At 35.1% G+C, this 21,309-nt stretch overlaps 1 protein-coding gene across 1 annotated transcript in view; it reads right to left on the bottom strand.

Annotated features, from left to right (window-relative positions):
- Positions 1 to 10,218: 10,218 nt before the first annotated feature.
- Positions 10,219 to 21,309, bottom strand: part of URI1 (URI1 prefoldin like chaperone) — a 66,919-nt gene continuing 55,828 nt past the window's right edge. Inside the window, exons 6-11 of the mRNA XM_047789727.1 lie at positions 21,151 to 21,208; positions 19,202 to 19,376; positions 17,540 to 17,891; positions 15,648 to 15,790; positions 14,606 to 14,855; positions 10,219 to 11,983 (exon numbers count right to left, since the gene is read on the bottom strand). Of these exons, the coding sequence (XP_047645683.1) occupies positions 11,801 to 11,983; positions 14,606 to 14,855; positions 15,648 to 15,790; positions 17,540 to 17,891; positions 19,202 to 19,376; positions 21,151 to 21,208 (1,161 nt within the window). The 3' untranslated portion in view covers positions 10,219 to 11,800. The remainder of the gene's footprint in view (positions 11,984 to 14,605; positions 14,856 to 15,647; positions 15,791 to 17,539; positions 17,892 to 19,201; positions 19,377 to 21,150; positions 21,209 to 21,309) is intronic.

The raw sequence follows: 21,309 nt of genomic DNA, 5'->3' as shown, positions 1-21,309 counted from the left end.
TGTGGCGTAGGTCACAGATGTGGCTCGGATCTGATGTGGCTGTGGCTGGAGCTTAGATTGGACCCCAAGCCTGGGAACCTCCATATGTTGCAAGTGTGGCCCTAAAAAAAGAAAAAGAAGAAAAAGAAGAAATAAATACATAAATGAGTTTTTTGAAAAAATTATTGGAGATAATTGAGAGGCAAGGTGAGAATCATTGCTAATATGCTGCCCAAAAAGATATAATTGGACAACGTTGTCAAAAACAACTCTTTCAGGACTCTGAAAATTAACCAAAGGCATAAAAAAAATTGACAAGTTTATATTCAAGGAAACCACTGAACCCTGGGTGAATGATAGCAGCATATGATATTCTAGCCACCCGCCTTCACGCCAGCATCTCTGGAGCAACAGTTCGAACAGGGTGGGACAATTTGTGAAAACCAGAGGCATATACGCAGGAGGGAGCTGACTATATTTGGAGCACTGCGGAAAATCCCAATGCCCAGGAACTTGTTTTTAAAAAAAAAAAAATGGGAAAGGCTCACATCACAGCTGACCTGAGGTTGCCAACCAGCTGAGCCAACCAAAAGACCAGCAGACTGGCTGAAAATTCCACAGGAAAACCCAGGGAGACGACCATGAGCCTTGATGAGCACATTTTTTGAAGACATTTTTTGAAAGGCATGTTAGGCTATCTATGCACATGGAGCTGATGAGACCCCTGAGAAGGCTCTAGCTATCTATACATCTCTAAGGCCTTGCACACACATGCACATGTGCCATGCACAAGCATGCACATGTATGCAAAGCACACGCTTCTGCACACACACACACAGGGAGGAAACACAGAAAGCCTGAATGAAGTAAAAATAAAAGCCGAGAAGACTTGTCAACTCCATGAATCTTGACTGTGTGCTCCAAACCACATACAAATGATGGAGGCCCTAATTATTGGTTCAAGATGTCTAAGTGTAAATTCTGACCAATTACTGGCTCGCCACTAAGATATAATGATTCAAGGACAGTCCATAAGAAAACAGGTTTAAAAATTAAAACAGAATTAAAAAAATATGTAGGGGTGTGTGTGCATATACACATATTAAGAGAGAGAGACATCAGAGGCTATGGAAGAAATATATTCCACATAATTATTTTTCAGGCAAATGACAAAAACAAATAAACCCAACAACCACCCCAGGCAGGAATCAGAATCCAGAGTTGTTACAATGTACCATTTGAAACATCCAGTTTTAAACAGGAAAGTGGGCCTATATACTTGGGGGGGGGGGGAAGCAGTAAAGAGAAAGTATTTTTGGAGGGATCCAAATGTTGGACTTAGCAAAGGTTTCAAAGTAGCCATTATCAATATGTCCAAAGAACTAAAGGAAATCATGTTTAAACAAACCATGAAAACAATGACTGATCAAATGAAGAACACCAACAAAGAGGCTAAAATTACAGGAGAACCAAATGGAAATTCTGGAGTTGAAAGGTACAAGACTTAAAATGAAAAATTCACTAGAGGAATTCAACAGCAGACTTGAAAACTGGCTAAAGGAACAATCAATGAACTCAAGACAAATCAATAAAAATTATACAATCTGAAGAAGAGAAAGAAAAAAGAAGGAAAATAAATTAAGTATGAGACCTAAGGTATAGAACCAATCATGTCAACATAAGCATAAGCAGAGTCCCATAAAGAGATTTCTTTCAGACTGTATAGTTTCTATTGATTTATCTTTGAGTCCACTGATTCTCCATGTCAGTTATTGTTCACTTCAACTCAAGTCAAATCCAATGGATTGTGATGTTAAAATGCATATTGTAATCACTAGAGGAACGATTAAATAGTTTTTAAAAAAACTCAGATGAGGCGTTCCCATCATGGCTCAGCAGTTAATGAACATGACTAGTATCCATGAGGACACAGGTTTAATCCCTGGCCTTGCTCAGTGGGTTAAGGATCCAGCGTTGCAATGTGGCGTAGGTCGCAGATGCAGCTCAGATCCTGTGTTGCTGTGGCTGTGGTGTAGGCCAGTGGCTACAGCTCCAAGTTAATCCCTAACCTGGAAATTTCCATGTGCCACAAGTATGGCCCTAAAAAGCAAAAACAAACCAAAAAAAAAAAAAAAAAACCTCAGAGGAATTAAAAAGTTATGCTAAAAAAAACATTTAACACCAAGAAGGCAATCCAAGAAGAAACAGAACAAAACATATTAAAAAAAAGCAAAATGGCAGATGGGAACGAACCATATCTATTATTACCTAAATTAATAAAACACCCCAATCAGTGTGTGAACTGCCAGAATGGATTTTTTAAAAACAAAGCTCCACTATATGACAATTTTAACAACTGTAACATACATACAATTGTAACAACTGTAACATACAATTGCTAAATTCAAAGATAGAAATAGGTTGGAACTAAAGGAAACGTAAACTAAATGTAAATGAAATCATAGAAGCTGAAGTGGTCAAAAGAGTATCAGATAAAACAGTCATAGACTTTAGATTAAAATTAAATCTTAAAAGAGAAAAAGAAGACATTTTGTAATACTAATGATATCAATTTATCAGGAAGATACAACAATGACAAAAATATATGCACCTCACAAGAGAGCCAAAAAATACATGGAGCAAAAACTACCAAAAATGAAAGATATGACAACTCAAGAATTGTAGTTTCAGACCTCAAGACCTCACTCTCAGTAATGAGTAAAACAAGTAGATAGGAAATCAGGAAGGGTACAGAGCACAGCACTGTCCATGGAGTTGGCATGTACAGAATATTCCATCCAACAAAAAGAGAATACAGACTTTTCAGTAACACACGAGAGGACATACATATGCCATCCATAAAAAGAGTCTTAGTGAAATTTACAAAACTGTAAGACATACAAATTTTTCTTCATACACAAAATCAAAGTTGAATAAGCTACAGAAAGAAACTCAAGTATTTGAAAATTAAACAAAACATATTTAAATAAATCATGGATCAAACCAGACACCTTTGAGAAATGTCACAATATTCTGAAATAAAGGAAAATAAAACATTACAGATAAAAAGTCGATGGCAATATCTAAAACAGTGCTTAGATATTGCTCTAATTTGTATCTTTAAATGCTTATATTAGAAGAGAATGATCTCAAATCAAAAGTTAACAACTTAAACATAAAAGACCACACTAACCCCAAAGGAAGAAGGAAAGAAGGAATAAAGATGGGAACAGAAATCAATAAAATAGTAAACAAGAAAAACAGAGAAAAATCAATGAAATTAAAAAATGCTTCTTTGAAAAGATCAACAAAATTGACAGGTCCTTAGCTAGACTGACCAAAACAATAAGAGAAGATAAAATTAGCAAAGTCAGAAATGAAAGAAGAGACATCACCACCAACCCTACGGAAATCATAAATAGATTATAAAGGAATGCTATGCACAACTTTATGCCATTAAAGAAATGGACAAATTCTTAGAAAGCCAAAGTTAACAACATGGGCTCAAGAAGAAACAGGAAATCTAAACAGACACATAACAAGAAACAAAATAGATTTTCTAAACTATTTTAAATAGTAATTATAAAATAAATTAATCATAATAGTAATTACAAAACTTCCCATAAAGAAAAGCCCAGGCCTGGATTGGTTTCACTGGCAAATTCTATCGAACACTTAAAGAAATAATACCAATGCCTCACAAACTTAATCAGAGGAGAAAAAACACTCCCATCTCATTCTATGAGAACAGTATTATCCTGATACAAAAGTCAGACAAAGACATTATACAAGAATCGAGAACTACAGACCAATATCCCTCATGAATATCCCCCGTAACATATCAGCAAATCAAATTCAATAACTTATGTAAAGGATTATACAAACTACAAGATTATACAATATATAACAAAAGGCTTACATAAAGTGAGTTTAACTAGAAATGCAGGGTTGGCTTAATATCAGAAAATCAATTAATGTTATTGATAAAGAACAAACCTATACAATTATCTCAATAGAAGCAGAAATAAACGTTTAACAAAATTCAATCCCATTCATTATAGAAAATTCCCAAAAAACAGGAATAAAAGAAAATTTACTCAACCTAATACAATATATCCATGCAAAACTTACAGCCAGCATCACACTCATTGGTGAAAAACTGAATACCTTCTCCCTAATCAGAAATAACACAAGGCTGTCCATTTTTACCATTTCTATTCAATACAGTACTAGAGAGTCAATCTAGTGCAATCAGTTAAAAAGACATCAAGGAAACCATTCTATTCACAACAGCATCGACAAATAATAAAATGCTTAGGAATAAATTTTTTAAAAAGAAGCTTACGAGTTGTACTCTGAAAACTACAAAACATTTTTTAGAGGATTAAGGAGAGTCTAAATAAATGAAGAAACATTCCATGTCCCTGGATTAGAAGATTCAGTATTAACATTGCAGCTCTCTCCCCAAATTCATCACCAAATTCAATAAGTCCGTGTAAAAATCCCAACAGCATTTTTGCACTGGTAGGTAAGATGAGCCTAAAATTAACATGGAGATGCAAAGGGCCCAGAATAACCAAAAACACTTTGAAAAAGAGAACAGTTAGAAGACTTAACAGTTCACTATAAAGCCACAGTAAATCGAGATGACTTGGTACTGATATAAGGATAAACAAACAGATGAAATACAGCATATACGAAGAAACAAACAACTTTAAGACCAACTGGTTTTCCCAAAAAAAGAGTGTCAAAACAACCATTGTAAAAAACAATCTTTTCAACAAATGGTTCTGGGACAACTGAATTTAGATCCTTGCTTCACACCATATACAAAAATCAACTCAAAATGGATCATAGCCCTAATTCTAAGAGCTAAGTCCATAAAAACTCTAGAAAACAGAGGAGAAAAATTCTTGCGATTTTGGTTTAGGCAAAGAATTTTTAGATACTATAAAGTACAATCCTTAAAAGAAAAAAATATCAATTGGACTTCATCAAAACCAAAGACTTTTTTGTGCTTTAAAAGACATCTTAAAAAGAAAAATCCAAGACAAGTCACAGACTTAAAATACTTGTAAATCATATATTCAATAAAAGACTTGTATTTAAAATATGTAAAGAACGTTTACACTCAATAATAAGAATCCAATTAAAAACTGAGCAAATGATTTGAGAAGACACTTTTTTTTTCTTTTTAGGGTTACACATGGGCACATGGAAGTTTCCAGGCTGGGGTCAAATTGGAGCTGCAGCTGCTGGCCTCTACCACAGCCACAGCAATGTGGGATCCACGCCTCATCTGTGACCTACACCGTGGCAATGCCAGATCCTTAACCTACTGAATGAGGCCAGGGATCAAACCTACCTCCTCTTGGATACCAGTCAGGTTCTTAACCCAACTGAGCTGTAACAGGAACTCTTAGACACTTTTAAAAAGACATACACACAGCTAACAGTGCGTGAAAAAAATCTTCAACATCATTAGTTGCTACAGGAATGCACATTTAAAACAGGAGCTGATGTTTCACTGCCACTAGAATGGCTATAATGAAAAAGGATAGTAACGTTACCAAGGATGTGGAAAAACTGGAAACCTCCTACATTGCTGGTGGGAACGTGGACTTACATAGCCACTTTGGAAAATTGTATATAATCTCTTTTAAAAAGTTAAAAATAAATCCACTATCTTATTCAGCAATTCCACTCCTAGGTATCTACTAAAAGAAATAAAACACATGTCCATACAAAGGCTTGCATATGAATGTTCATAGCAACATTATTCACAAGAGCCAGAGAACTGAACAATCCGAGTGGTCACCAACTAGTGAATGAATAAACGTAGAATATCCCAACAGAATAAGAAGGAATAAACTACCAATGCATCATACAACATGGATGTAGCTCAAAAATCCTTTTGTTCGTTGACAGATGCAAAAGACTAAATATTTGCATGATTCTATTTAAATTAACTGTCCAGAAAATACAGGTTTCTCTAAACCTGTATAGAGAAAGCAAATGAGTGGTTACCTGAGGCTGGGGATCTGGATGGGAACTGACTATAAATGGAAAAAAGGGATCTTTTTAGCACAACGTGAATGTTCCAAAACTGGGTTGTAGTGAGTTAAGGGCACAACTTGAAATCTACCCAAACCCACCAAATTGCACACTGAAAAATGGATGGTATGCAGGCACACGAAAAGATGCTTAATATTGCTGATCATGAGGGGAATGCACCTCAATGTTCCCAGTAGCATTATTTACAACTGCCAACGTATGGACACAACCTAAGTTTTCATCAACAGTCAAGTGGACAAAAAACATGTGGTGTACGTACACGTACACACACACACACACACAGAAATACTACTCAGCCATTAAAAAGGATGAAAATTTTGCCATTTGCAACAACATGGATGGACTTGGGGGATATTATGAGGCAGGTCAGACAGAGAAAGACAAGTAGTGTAATATTACTTATATGTGGAATCTAAAAATTACAACAAACTAGTGAATAAGGAAAAAAGAAGCAGACCTAGATTTTGAGAACAAATTAGTAGTTACCAGTGTGTGTGGAGGGGTGGCAATTCAGGGGTAGCAAATTAAGAGGTACAAATTATTATAGCACAGTACTATAGTATAATTTATATAGTATTGTATGTTTATAAACTACAATTTTTTATTTTTTGTCTTTTTAGGGCTACACCTGCAGCACATGGAGGTTCCTAGGGGTCGAATCAGAGCCACAGCCTATGCAGGATCCAAGCCATGTCTGTGACCTACACCACAACTCACGACAACGCCAGATCCTCAACCCACTGAGCAAGGCCAGGGATCGAACCCGTGTCCTCATGGATACTAGTCAGGTTCATTCACCACTTAGCCATGATGGGGAGAACTCCCTCAATGACAATTTTAAAAAAGAAAGGAATACAAAGAAATGGATGTTATGGTATATAAATTATACCTCAATAAAATTATTTGAAAAAAAAGTGGAACCAAAGAACCAAACACTAAAGTAATCACAATACTGTCTAGGAAGAAGGCAGCAATAATAAAAGTGTACATTTTGAAAGAAAAGTGTCAAAAAATTAAAATATAGCTAAATATGTAATATCCAAGTCAATGGAAAAGAACAAACAGAAAGTACATAATCTGAATGGTATTAGAGGGGGTCAGGGGGCTGTGAGGCAATAAATAAGAAGGGTAAACAGAATGCCCCCAACAGCAAATAGTTACAATAAACCTGGACCAAGCCTGCCCGACACTGTCAGAGAAAGTTAAAAACTATTTTCAGTAACAACACATATGGGAGCTCCCGTTGTGGCTCAGTGGTAATGAACTAGGCTAGTATCCATGAAGATGCAGGTTTGATCCCTGGTCCCGCTCAGTGAGTTAAGGATCTAGCATTGCCGGGAGCTGTGGTGTAGGTTAGGTCACAGACACGGCTTGGATCTGGCGTTGCTGTGGCTGTGGTGTAGGCCAGCAGCTCTAGCTCCAATTCGCCCCTTGGCCTGGGAACCTCCATATGTGGCCCTAAACAGCAAGCAAAAAACAATATATGTACATGTATGTATACACAAAGACGAAGGATATCACCCTCTGGGGGTAAGGAGTTCATCTTCTCTGTTTATCTGTTTACGTATCTGACTCTTAGAACCACATTAATGTTTCCCATAACCTTCACACACACCCAAAATAAACCATCAAACCCAACCTAATGTGGAGAGAATCCAAAATGGAACACAAACACTCATGAATGAACCTAACGGTATTACAAACAAATCATAATTACAAAGAAAGGAGTGGGAAAGAAAAAGAACAAAAGTAACTTTGGAAAAGTTTCTTGACTGCTTACAAAGCTAAAGAAAAAAAAAATCCTGGATACAAATAGTGCAATATACTTAATAAACATGTTTCTCCTGGGGGTGAGAATTAGCACTCTGAAACTGCTTTTGCATGTCTGCAGTGGACCCTTGAACAACATGGGTTTCGATTGTGCTGGCCCACTTATATGTGTTTTTGTTTTTTTCTTTTTCCAGTAGAAACATGATCCAAACACAGAGAACCAAGGATACGGAGGGCCGGCTGTAATGTTATACACCAATTTTCAACTGTGTGGAGGGTTGGTGCCCCAATCCACTAAGTTGCTCAAGTGTCAGTTGTACTAGATGCCTAAAAAATAAGTAAGTACACTATATATAATAAGAGCCAAGTTTCACTACTGGAGAAAGAAGTCATAAATAAGAAAAAACCGAAATGAATCTGGTGGTGGTAGATTAGAATCAGAAGTATTGGTGTAATCAGGAGGTTTTTGTTTGGCTGTGCCCACAGCACGCATTAGTTCCCCAGCCAAGGCTCGAACTTGCACGTCAGCAATAACCCGAGCTACTGCAATGACAATACCGGATCCTTAAGCCACTGCGTGACAGAAAGACTCCTAAAATTATGTTTTTTTTAATACACACAAGCAGACAAACATATAAATATGTGCTCAATGATAGAATATCCTAGCCTTATCTGCTAGAAGAGCCTAGAAGCTACAACACCCCAATGGCAATACATATGCTTACATGAGATGGTTTTTCAACACTGTTCTCCAACGAAAGGAACAAGAACTCCTTGGAGAAGCAGTTACTGATTCCAAGGCTGGGACAGAAAAAATACAAGATAAACCTATAACATTTCATGGTGTCAGAAAGACAGTGTTCAAAAAAAGATGGGAACTTGTTGAAAGATTTCAGAAGTCAACTCCAAGGAGTTCCTAACGGTCAAAGGTAGAATGATTTGAGCAAACAAAATAATGATAACTCAATTTTGACGCACAGAATATCCAAGTCCATACAGATAAAAATACTCAAATAAATAATAAACAAGGGCAGCGAGGGCCAGAGGGAGGCTTGACATAGTTCTTCATTACAAAAGAATTCCAAGAAATAAATGTAGACAGGGCAAAACATAAAATCACCATTAGGCAAAAACCAAAGTCATAATTGTTGCAGGCGAGATCTACAAACGAACGCAAGAACTAGTTCGAGATGGAAAAAAAATCCCCTGAAAATCTCAAAGTATCTCCTACAAGATAGCAACTACAATGAAAAAGACCGTAACCTAAAGCAGAGAAACCTGGCAGAGAGTCCCTTTAACAAAGAGATCAAGGTTAAAGAGATCAGTGTTGAAATGATGGACCTCCTGGAGTGACCTACTAGAATGTATCTCTAATCTGAATCTCTACATCATGGATTTCTGGGGTATTCTTGCCAAAAATGCAAAACCTCCTTCTAATCAAGTGAGTTTATCAAACAAACCCAAACTGAGGTACACCATACAAAATACCTGACCAGTACTCCTAAAACATATTAAAGTTGGAGTTCCCCTCGTGGCTCAGTTGTTAACGAATCCGACTAGGAACCATGAGGTTGCTGGTTCGATCCCTGGCCTTGTTTGGTGGGTTAGGGATCTGGCATTGCCGTGAGCTGTGGTGTAGGTCGCAGACACGGCTTGGATCCTGCATTGCTGTGGCTGTGGCATAGGCCGGTGGCTACCGCTCCGATTCGACCCCTAGCCTGGGAATCTCCATATGCTGCAGGTGCAGCCCTAAAAAGGAAAGAAAAAAAAAAATTGAAGTCATGAAAGATAAGGAAAAACAGAGGAACTGCCAGTGACTGGAGGACAGTAACAAACAAATGCAAGGTGGGGTCCTATACAGGATCTTGGAACAGAAAAGAACACCTAATGGAAAGTCGGTGTAACTCAAATACAATCTGCAATTCAAGTAAGACCTGTAGATTCGTTAATAGTATTGCACCAACATGGATTTCCTGGTTTACGGTTATTTTATCATGGTAATACAAGATGTTATAATTTTAGGAGAAGCTGGATGAGGGGGCATATGGGAACGCTGTACTATTTTTTGCAATTTTTAAGTCTGAAATGAGTTCAAACTTAAAAGTTAAAAAGATGTTTTTCAGTCTGCTCTATAACGGTTTAAGAGAACACTTAAGATCAACCTCATTTTATCCCATTAAATACTAGATTTATATATATACATAAAGTAAAGCTGTAAGGTTACGTTAAAATTGAAAACTGTGTTATAAGACTGAAGCTGTGAGTTGGGGCGACTCTACTTCCTTTGGTCTTTAGCAGAATCTAACACATTTCTTTGTTTCTACTACCATCTTGCTCCATCAGGAACATCTATTTGTAGGAAGAAACATAAACAACGAGAGGCTCAAAACGAAGTTGAAGAACATGGAAAATTATTTAATGACAGTACTCTTGAAATTACACGTCTGTAAAGAAAACCACAATAATCCCACAATTTTTTTTCTCGGGCAAAATCTGACACAGAAAGGCTCACTGGACAAGCAGTTGGAGTGGGGGGCTCCTTTGTGTGTATGTGATTGTACTCTTAATGGTTCTCTGTTTTGTGGGGGATGGACTGAGAGAAAAACAGTTTTTAAAAAATATATGTGCAGTTGATCAAAAGTTACTAAGGAACAGAATCCTCTATATTTTTAGGCATTTTAAAATCTCTGTTCTAAATTATCCATTAACTTGTGGGGATTCAGGCTCACCCCCTTATTATTAAAATACATATTCATAAAACTTTTACAGTTGTGCTGCTCTAGTTACAAATAGCTTCTACTTTTCTAGGACATAACTTCACTTTGTTTAAGCAAGAATTCATTAAAGAAGTTATAAATAACCTTTAAATATTTAGCCATGAATAGAGGGTGGACTGGCATTGATGGCTTATTTTAGTACTAATGCAGAATGCTTTTTAAAAGCTACATTTTAGCATGCATCAAGTTAATGATTAACACTTGCAGTGTAATTTTCAATGTTAGAATAAATGTCTCTTTATTTTAAGGAGTTTTGCTAAAAGTAAATATGTTATTCAGTTATTCACTAGCAGGAAAGTAGCCTTAAAGAATGAAAGTGTTGGGAAGATTAAAACATAAAATTTCTTATTTAAAAATTTTATTTATTTTTATCATCTAGACAACCTTTCCTTCTCTCCCAAAATGTAACACCAGTTAAAACTGCACACACTGGGGAAGCAGAATTACATATGGAACTGTAAGAAGTCAAGGATCCATTGTGGGATACATATAGCATATATATGAATCAAAGACATTTCTACATTCAATTCTGAATCACAAAGTTCACAACATTTTAGAGACCAAGTTTCATAAAAATTTTTACTTAAAAAAAAAGTTTTACAAAATACCATTCTTCCAATCAAAGAAACTTTCCTTTGGGTACATGTAGCTTTCTGCTTTAGAGATTACAGAATGACAGTCAAAGGGGGAGAGATTTTTTTAGACAGCCACCTAGCTGCAAAACCTACAAGAAGTAGGTTTTTGGTTTTTTTTTTTTAAAGTGCCTTTAAAATGCTAAAGCAAGTAATATAATTGTTGAATCTATTTGAAATTTTTAAAGTTTCTTTAAAATGGCCATATGGTATGCACAACATCACAGCTGGTGCAAAACTGCCTGTACTTAAGTTCGAAACACAAAAACAGTGCATATGAACAGTATTCTTCGAGAAATAATGCAAAATGCTGCCACTGCATCATAAGGCAAACTTAAACTAGACTGTTGACAATATTCAGAGATTAACAAAACAAGCCAAATATTAAAGTATTTAAATATTTACTTTGACTTTTTTAAATACCACTGATAAGAGTAAGAGAACTCGCTGCCAAATTAACTCAGGATGCCTTATTTCAAATTACAGGAAATGTATATTGCTATACATATTCTAAACAATTGCAAAACTAGGTTTTAGGATGTCAAACTCCCATTTCCTAGGCAGGCCCTAGTTTTTCTGCTGCAATCTGGCAGCTTTGAACTTTGAAACCCTCTTTGTAGTTCCTTCTGATACTTCTGACAGAACTTCTTTTCGTTCTGGGATGGTGGGTAGCAGAGGATGAGCCATGGCTGGGTGTGGTGGTAAGGAGGGCGACAAAAATTCTTTTTCTATTACAGTTCCAGAAAAAGCCTAGAAGACAAAAGTCAGATTATGATAATAAAATGCAAAGAAGATGCCCATAAAACCTTTATTCCGTATGTGCAATCAGACATTTCTTTTCATTAAAAGTAAATTCTTTAGGATTTTTGGACAAAACTCTCACATCAAAATGCAAGTTGCTCATAGAAATCAAATACATTAATATATATCTTAATTACACCACCAAAGATAAGCAGATTCTTCTAGTACATACCACAACCAAATGTAAAAAAAAACATGTTTATACGGGATTTTTAAAAACTGGATAAATAAAAGGTCCTCAACTTTCCCACATTCCATTTATATCCAGACCATGCTGTGAAAAATCATGTATTAAAATTAAAAATTCTATTAGGGTGTCAAACAGCAGCTGATGAATGAGCTATCCTATGGTGGCCACGTTGCCTGCTAGCCAACAGCTTAGTTTCGGCAGCAGTAACATCTCTTAGGTGGTATTCACTTACGCAATTATTTGAGTATTTTATTGCTCTGGCCTCAATTTTATTTGAGATCAGAGGAAACTGAAAACTGAAAGAGCTGTGCTAGTGGAAGTAAGCAGTCTCAAACTTTAATACAATTAATTCAGTGAAAATCAGAGGCACCGCAAAAAATGATTCAGTGATGTCAACCAGACGTTTGCTGGACTTAATTTGGGTCAACTGCATGTCCTGTATGTATGTATGTATGTATGTAAGGTGCACAAAATGCTGGAAATAAAACCAAAGCTATGTCTTTCTATTATCTTTTTATGTAGCGATCAATCAAAATCTAGAAGTTACTACGATTTTTTTTTTAAGATTTCTGATATTTGGAACCTCCTCACTTTCAGCTTCTAAAACCAAATTTACAAACTAAAATGTGACATGTACATGTTCATGTATATTTTGTTTTCCTTTGTCTACCAACTGTACAAAATTAGTGTAAGGCGGTGCATCACTTGGATAGTTTAAAAAGTTAACCTCCTCCATCTTGCCCCAGCAAAGAAACAAAAGCAAAAATGCCCCGACCCTCCCACAGCACTTTGATCTTGGGTGGACTCCAGCTCTTAAAAGAAATTCAAAGTCTACTTTTCTAAAAACTCCACTTTATCACGATGAGCACAAAGCCGTCTTGTTATACTAAAAATGCTTTTGAAAAAGAGAATATTTTAACATTTAAAGACATCTTTCAAAGTACTTGCCCTAATCATGAACTATTTATTTTGATAGCAAAAAATTTATAGCATCTAGATGTTAACGGTCACCGCTCAATACAAAATGCAAAGCCATTAAACAGGATGAAATGAAAATAAGTTCCACACTTGAGCTCTGGCTATGGCACGATACATTAAGTCCTTACAAAAACCCAGTTTTCAGATACTTTAAAACAGCAAAAGTCTATCACCTGTTTTTCTACCTGCATGGAAGACGATTAAGTAAGTAAAGATACTGTCCAGGTCAGCTGAGATCACTATATTGGGAGTAGGAAAGAATATTCTGATTTGCCCCTTTTAAATATTAATATTATTTATTATTAAATACTAATAACCTCTCCTTCCCCATCACCATTTAATACAAGCAACAGATGTGTTACATATGTTTATATGTAATATTTTTAGAAGTATTTGATGTTTAAACAAATGGGTATATCCGTTTGATGAGAGTGTGAGTTCCCCCACTCTTCCTTAAATGCTTTTAAAATTGAAAATCTGAAAATCCACCAGATCCAAGAATAAAAAAGTCACGTCTGGGTATAATGGAAACCGTAACATTCTCATTTGGGTAGCTCTCAATCTCCTCCTTTTCCCACTCACCAAACTGCAACAGCATAGCTAAGAGTGTGCGCGTGCACACTCATTCTTCTGAGCAGAGGATCTACACCTTTCACTAGATTGTAAAACGGTTCCCTAACTCCCAAGAGTTAAAAATTTCACTAGCACAAGCCAAAACATATAAGGCTTTAGATAATTACCTGCCATGTATATCTGTTTTTTTCCTTTAACTCAACTAAAGCATTTAAAAGAGAAAAGCATAATCTTCTACTTGAATGACCATAAAATGACTACGGGCTGGTCTAAAATAAGCTACTAAATAATTTTCTAGCCAAAGAATGAAACACATATGCTAATTAAGATACTTTTAATTCCTATTTCACAGGAACATAACTTTTAAGGGTGGTTATACTTTCACCGAAGAAATTTTTGAACTGTTTTAACACAATACCTATATAGTGTTTGCTGTGACTATTAATATTTTTATGAATTAATTATCAAAAAAGTACAAGCCTAGAATTAATGAGGAGCTATGACTTTAGAGATTGAAAAAATACATACATTTTATATACATATATATAAACTAACGAAGCTACAAAATAAATAATGCCATTACCCTGATGACTAATAAATTTAAATAATATATAAATAATTTAAGGACAATAGATGAATGACTTATAGACCATCCCTGAAAGATACAGCAGCTACAATTTAAAAAAATCTTTTCAACTCCAAAATTAACTACGTAAAATAGGGAAAATGAATTACACGCCCCTTTGAAAGAAAGCTACCGCCACCTTTTAAAATCATAAAAATTGGTCAAAAATACTATATCAAATAAGGAGTTAAAGATATACACACACCTCCAGTGTTCCTGATGAGGGCAACAGTTTCTTCTGATGGTTTTCTTGCTGTTCCTCTTCCAAAATGCTCTCACTAGTGTCACTACAAGTGGCCTCTTCACAGCTAATGCTCCTCAAGACGCCCCGTCTGTCATCGAAGTCGGCCGCACTGCTTTCACTGGTATCACTGCAAACACTGTTCTCTCTGCTGCGAGACTTCAGGATTGACTTACGAGGAACGTATTCTCCGTTCACGATATCAACAAAGACTCTACACCATCAAAAAAAAAAAAAAAACAAAAACAAACAAAAACCACTCTAGTTTACCTCATAAAACTGAGGATAAATTTATAACGATTTTAAAAAAATCTTTTTTGGAAATTCATCTGAAATTAAACTTATAGCTAGAGTTTTCACCATCACAGTAATTCTGTAGCCTCAAATATTATTCTTAAAAATATAATTTTTTGGTCTAATAAAATATAGCAGTTTATTTATAAGAATGTTCTGGTGACAAAGGCTTGATTTGCCAAGATTCCACATGTATTTCAGATCCCTTTTAAGTCATTGAGCAATTTTCTCTATTTTACAAATATGAGTCACAAAAAAAGTAGGAATTTTTGAATGACAGTTTTCTCAACAAACAATACAACAAACAACTGGAACAGCATACTTAACTTGGACTCTCTGAAAAGGTAAACCACATGCTAAGCACTGTCATAGCTGTGGTAGTGCTGTCCCAGGCCACTAGAAACACAAACTTTCACTTCTAAAGTTAAGAGACAACATTTTTTGACTGGATGGGGAATGTTTTAAAAGCACTGGTGAAGAGGCGAAAAAGGACAAAACCAAGCAATGTTCCAACTGCTTTGAACTTGGAAGCTCTGGTGGGGCTTGGCAGCTCCTGTGAGTCTCTCTAAAATACTAAGCTAACCCTATCAGAAGACCTCACTTTGCAGAGAGAGCCTTCCCTCTGTGTTACAACCTTTTCCTGTAAATATTCAGTTGCAAAAAGAGAGCAGGGAAGAGCAGCTCTGCTCTGCTGTCTATGAATGCCACTCACCTGTAAATGTCAGCAGGAGTCCGGATCATAGGCAGCTCTTGGGCAGAATGACCGCTGCCAGAGCTGTTCTTTCGTTTGCGTTTGGCTTCTTCTTTCTTTTCACTGAATTTTAAAGTGGTATTTTTTCCAGTATTTATTCGGACCTAAACATTTCACAGCAAAAAATTATGATCCTTTTGAGAAAACAAGGCCAAAACTACAAATGAATAAACTCTACCAATAAAGAAATAATACTAAGGGAAGCAGTTTAAATTTTCTGACACTGAAATGATGTGCATTATCAGATAGAGCTATCTTTAGCCTTATCATGCTTCTACGGCATGAAATGACCTCTTCTTAAATGACCAATTCTGGTCATCAGTGACTTTATTATTGTACAGAAAGCAAAATACATATAAACTAAATTGCTAGATTTACTACAAACGTTCACATTACCCATTACTTTGATATAAGATTTTGGCTTAAATCATGCATTTCCAAACAAAGAGCACAAGTAGCCAAGATAAATATTCGGTAAGATTATAAAATTTAAGTCATAAAAGTAACGCTTAGCTATTCAGAATTTTTTAAATAGCTCTACTTTTTAAAAACCAGAGGACCAAAAAATAAAAAATCAACCCTGTTCATCAGGATCAACACATTCTTCTTCTATCCCTACTTGGCATTTACACCACACTTTCCACAACTGCTCTTCCCCACGACATTCCCGCAAATATTATTTATTCTTCCTGTTTTACCTAAATGGAAATTAACCGAAAGCCTGAAAAGAGACTCACAAAACAAACTCTTTTTCTGGCTAATAGATGCTCCTTTTAATCTGAAGTATTAGAATATAAAAATATATAATTATTTAACTTCACATTAAAGCAGAGAAAACTTAAAGGACCTACAAAATATTAAATATGTGTTAAACACATTTCCTAAATAATCATCACAGACACTTAAGACTGATACCACAGACTCTTAATTCTGCTACAGGAAATCCCTGCAAGGGTACCTGTGGTTAAAGAAGAAGCACTAAACTGAGACGAAGGAGTCCCTGTTTTATTACTGACCAGTTCTACGGTTTTCTAGGCCTTATGTTTCCTTGAGAAGACAATTCAGAAAGAAGAATTCCCAGTGGCTCCTTAAAGCAGTATTATGGGGCAGGGAGAGCGAGGCAATGTGTTTAAGGTAGGCTATTCTTGCCTCAGTGAGATTCAACCTGCTCTGATCTGGGATTTAAATACTGGAGATTCTACAATAAGTATGGAGGGAACAAAAAGTCTTTTGATACTAAGAAAAGCTTAAAAATCTGTATTTGAAGGTTTCACTATAGTAACACCAAATGCTCTAAAATACCACAATTCTAAAGTCATGATTACCCAGAGATATTTATATTTACTTTGTAAGAGAAAAGGAACTCATTTTTACTTCCTTCTAAATTTTTGCTTTTTGCTCATGATGCTCCTATTCATTTTCTGCCCACATGGAAAACAAACGGATATAAATACAAATTTAGCTAAAGGAAGTCACTTCATCTTAAATACACCACAATGCCCACCATGTAACTCTAGAATTCCTAAGAGCACTTTCTGAATGAAGGACAGGTGAAGTTACAGCAGGCAGCACTCAAAATGGATCTCGTTCCAGACCCCCAACATTCAAATTCTATTGTGGCTTCAGAGAACGACAGACTAATACCAGCTAACTAACTATCTAGACTTTTCCCCCCTCCTTTTTTTTTTTTTTCCAGATAAACTGGTCAGAACAAGAGGCAAAAGATGATTTTCTTGTTTGGCACGATCAACAATATTAATACCCTTTTAATATTGTTCTTTTAAATAATATCATAGCTGAACTTTATGTTCAAATTAAATGAAAAAAACCAGTAAAGTTAAAAGTATACGAACCCTCTTAGGTTCGACAGTATGAGAAAAATATATTGTCGGTATAGAATTCTCTCCAACCCCTGAAGTGTCGTGGTCATTTTCATCGTCGCCACCACCGTCATCATCAGCATCGTTGTCATCGTCATCATCTTCATCGTCATGACTGTGAGAAGAATTCAAACCACTCATTGAACAGTTCGACTGACTGGTCACTTGGCCATTGAACACTTCGGAGTTTGTAACATTCAGGCCACACCCGCTGGGAGTGAGAGAGTCTGTTCCTGGCTGCTTCACATTCACATGTATGTTCTGATCTTCCCTCTCCTCTTCAGAGGACGTATCCTCTCCATTTGCAACCACAGCATCAGGCTTACTAATAAAAAAGCAAATCCACAACAAAAAAGAAAATGAACAAGATCAAACAAACACACCAGACCTTTACATATTCTAATTTCAGTTCATTTCAACAGGTAAAAACCAAGGTTTTGCATAAGGTATTTTTAAACTCAATTTCCAGGTTAATTATGTTAATGTCATTGAATTTATGGAATGTTCTGAAATAAATGAACAAAAAATGGTTTCTATGCTAATTCTCTATGTTTTAGTTTTCAAAAATAAGTAGAATATAGTATATGATTTATCTTTGCAAGGAGGATACTGACCATATACAATACAAATATAATCCAAATAACACAATCATAAATTTATAAAAAATTCGAGTCAATGTTATCTCTACCTAAAGACCAAAAATCAAAAGCACAGAACTATAACATACTCTTATTGTCTATTTCTATAATCAGAATATTTTATAAGCATGTATTATTGTAATTTTAAAAATAAAAGATTTATATATATATACACGAATATATATTTATACATATCCACATTTCTCATGCTTCATTCTATAAAGGATTTGAGGGCCTTATAAAAAGAACAAAACCAAAATTAAACAGAAGTAACATCCTGCAAAAACAGAAAAAGGATCATGACCAAGAAAATCACAAGATTCAAAACTGATTTTAAAAAATGAAACAGTTAATCAAAAAGACGTAAGAATAGATGGGGAAAACTTTTGTGCTTTTATGTCTTATTTTTCACAATAATTAACTACTACATGTGGTAGGTACATCATTTAAGCAAAATATAGGAACTTCTATAGCAACAAATTTCATTGAGCGCTTTGACAATTCTGAGTGTTAACGTATATTTCAAATGGCAGTTTGGTAAAGGTTTTCACAGCTATAACTACTTGACCAGATTATAAATTACCTCCTCAATAAACAGAAACGTTTGTAAAGGAAAGCAAGGGTAAACATTTTACAGTAACAAACTGAGGGCATATTTTTATTTTAAACAAATCATTCAAACATACAGCATTATCCTGATTACAATATAAAAATAATTCATTTAAAATGTGTAAAACATACGTAAGTATCTGCTATATCTTATTACTTTTAGTACATAAAATACGGCTGAAATTTTACAATAAAAAATAACAGATTTTAAATACTTTTGTACATATGCATGCATGGGCATGTGCATAAACACTAAAAGAAAATATTCTAGAGAACTAAATATCTATTTGAGAGTGGTTAGGCTGATGATATTTTAGTGTATCGTGTATTTTCTTTAATGAACACTTATTTTATAAGGAAATGTTTGTAAAAATTTGCCATTAGGTACCTATCAATATCAGTCTCCCCCAGTAATTCTTCTTGTCTCTCTAGTTCTTCAAGCCGAGCCCACAGTTCCTTATCAGCAAGCAAATCCTTGGATTTTAGGTCATTCACAAATTCTGCTTCAAAAATATCTGAAGTTTTTGGTTTGGAGTGAGGTTTATGAGCAATTCGGTGTTTTGCTATTTAAAAAAAAAAAAGACATGGCTGTTAATAGTTAATAGCCAATTTTCAAAAGACACAAACCTAGACTTGGTGAGACATTCTTGGTAAGGGGGTGCTGAGACAGAGGAGGGCATGATTTTTAGGCCAAACAGTAAAACTCAAAGAATGCATGTCTCTCAGAATCTAAGGACCAGAAGTACCAGCGTCCCTGGAGAACACTTCAGAAGCTCAGGGCCTCCCTAGACCTGTTGAATCAGAATCTATATTTTAACAAGAGCCCCAGAGGATTCACATGCACGTGAAAGATTGTGAAGAGCTGCTTGCTTCAGAGCTTCCAAAATGCGAAAGTAAAAATGGTCACAATGCACTCTGGTTATAACACAAAATTCAATACAAGTTAATACCCATTTTCCACCTTTACTTAAGAGAATTTAGTTATTACTAAAGTAACACATACAAGCCTTCTCACAGGATACTTTCAACTCTAAGGCATTGCCAGACACAATACCCTAGAAGGAATCTATGGTAAGCTAATCCTTAGAAAATTCTAATATAATTTTATATGTGAATACTTCTACTTTTTAAATTGCTTTATCTTATTTGTAATCCTCTTGTGAGACAGGAAATGGATAAAAATCTGAACTCAAATCTATCTGCTTTTCATTTAAAAAAAAAAAAGGATCTTTTATAGAGCAGATTCAAGCTTTGAAGAAGGCAATGGAATAATGTCTAAAATGCTGTTATGAGAATGGTATTTAACAGACGACCTCCATCATATATTCAAATTTACAGCATTGTTTTCTAGGTTTGAAAATACCAAAATAGTATTTCATAGCCTGTTCCAACTACACTGATAAAACAGTATTAACAAGTTTTAGACCTATAAAATAGATAAATCTTTCATTGGTCACCACAAACAAATTCGTTAATTTGTCTTTCGGCTCTTTAACTTTAATATATGTCTCCTTTATTTCACCTTCCAAAGCCACATGCTATTACTTATGATGCCACTAGTAGAATATAGAATATAGCTTCTAAAATCAACTCTATTTCAACTAACAAATTCTCTTCAGAACTACTAAAATAGGAACTTTAAAAATCAAAATAAATAAAAAGTAACAGTGTTCTACAGTTGGCAAATTTAAACCACTTCTGTAACACTTTAAAAAGATTTTCATTACTCTAACACTCTAGAGCAGACAGGAGGACCACTGCCTTTATAGAAGTAAGCCCAAACACATAACCCATCCTCACCAAGAGAAAGCTCGGAGATGCACCTGGGAACAACCTGTATGTGGAAAGCCAGGGCAGCCAACATAAAATGAATGGCTAAAATATGCTTAGATAATATTCATTCTTCCTTTCAAAAAACAGCATCTAAAGCTACAGTTTTAAAAGGAGAAAAATTAGCAAAACATATATTAAGACACTGACCAAGGTCAAAGACGAAATTAGGACTAGATCCATGAATGCATATCATCTGAGCTGTAGACGTTTGGGGCGTTAAAGAACTTTGAAGAAGCTATGTAAAGGCACTACTTAAATAGATGAGTCGGAGATCAAGGTTTTCATCAAAAAGTTATCCATTAATGTGTTTTACTTAAAATACATAACAATTTTATATCAAAAAATTAATTATACAAATTAATGGATAAATGGAACAAATGCCTACACTTTATGAATTTAAAAGTATCATAAAATATAATCCTAAACACTCATAAAAGGCTCCTTAAAAATCAACATAAATGGTAAACACTTAAATAACTAGATATAAATAATCTTATTGCTTACCTTTAAATTCAAAGTCAGTTTTAATTTCTTCTCTTATGTCAACAATATCACCTGCAGCCTAATTTAAAAAATAGCCACATTAACAATTTGAACCCTCAATGTATTATTAAAATTATTGTAAGTGCAATCATACAGCCTAAGAAAGATGTCTTGAAAGCA

The sequence above is a fragment of the Phacochoerus africanus genome, chromosome 8, assembly GCF_016906955.1.
Source record: "Phacochoerus africanus isolate WHEZ1 chromosome 8, ROS_Pafr_v1, whole genome shotgun sequence".
NCBI classification, from domain to species: Eukaryota; Metazoa; Chordata; class Mammalia; order Artiodactyla; family Suidae; genus Phacochoerus; species Phacochoerus africanus.
The sequence above is the reverse complement of the archived record's forward strand: the minus strand, read 5'-3'. Positions and strand labels throughout refer to the sequence as shown.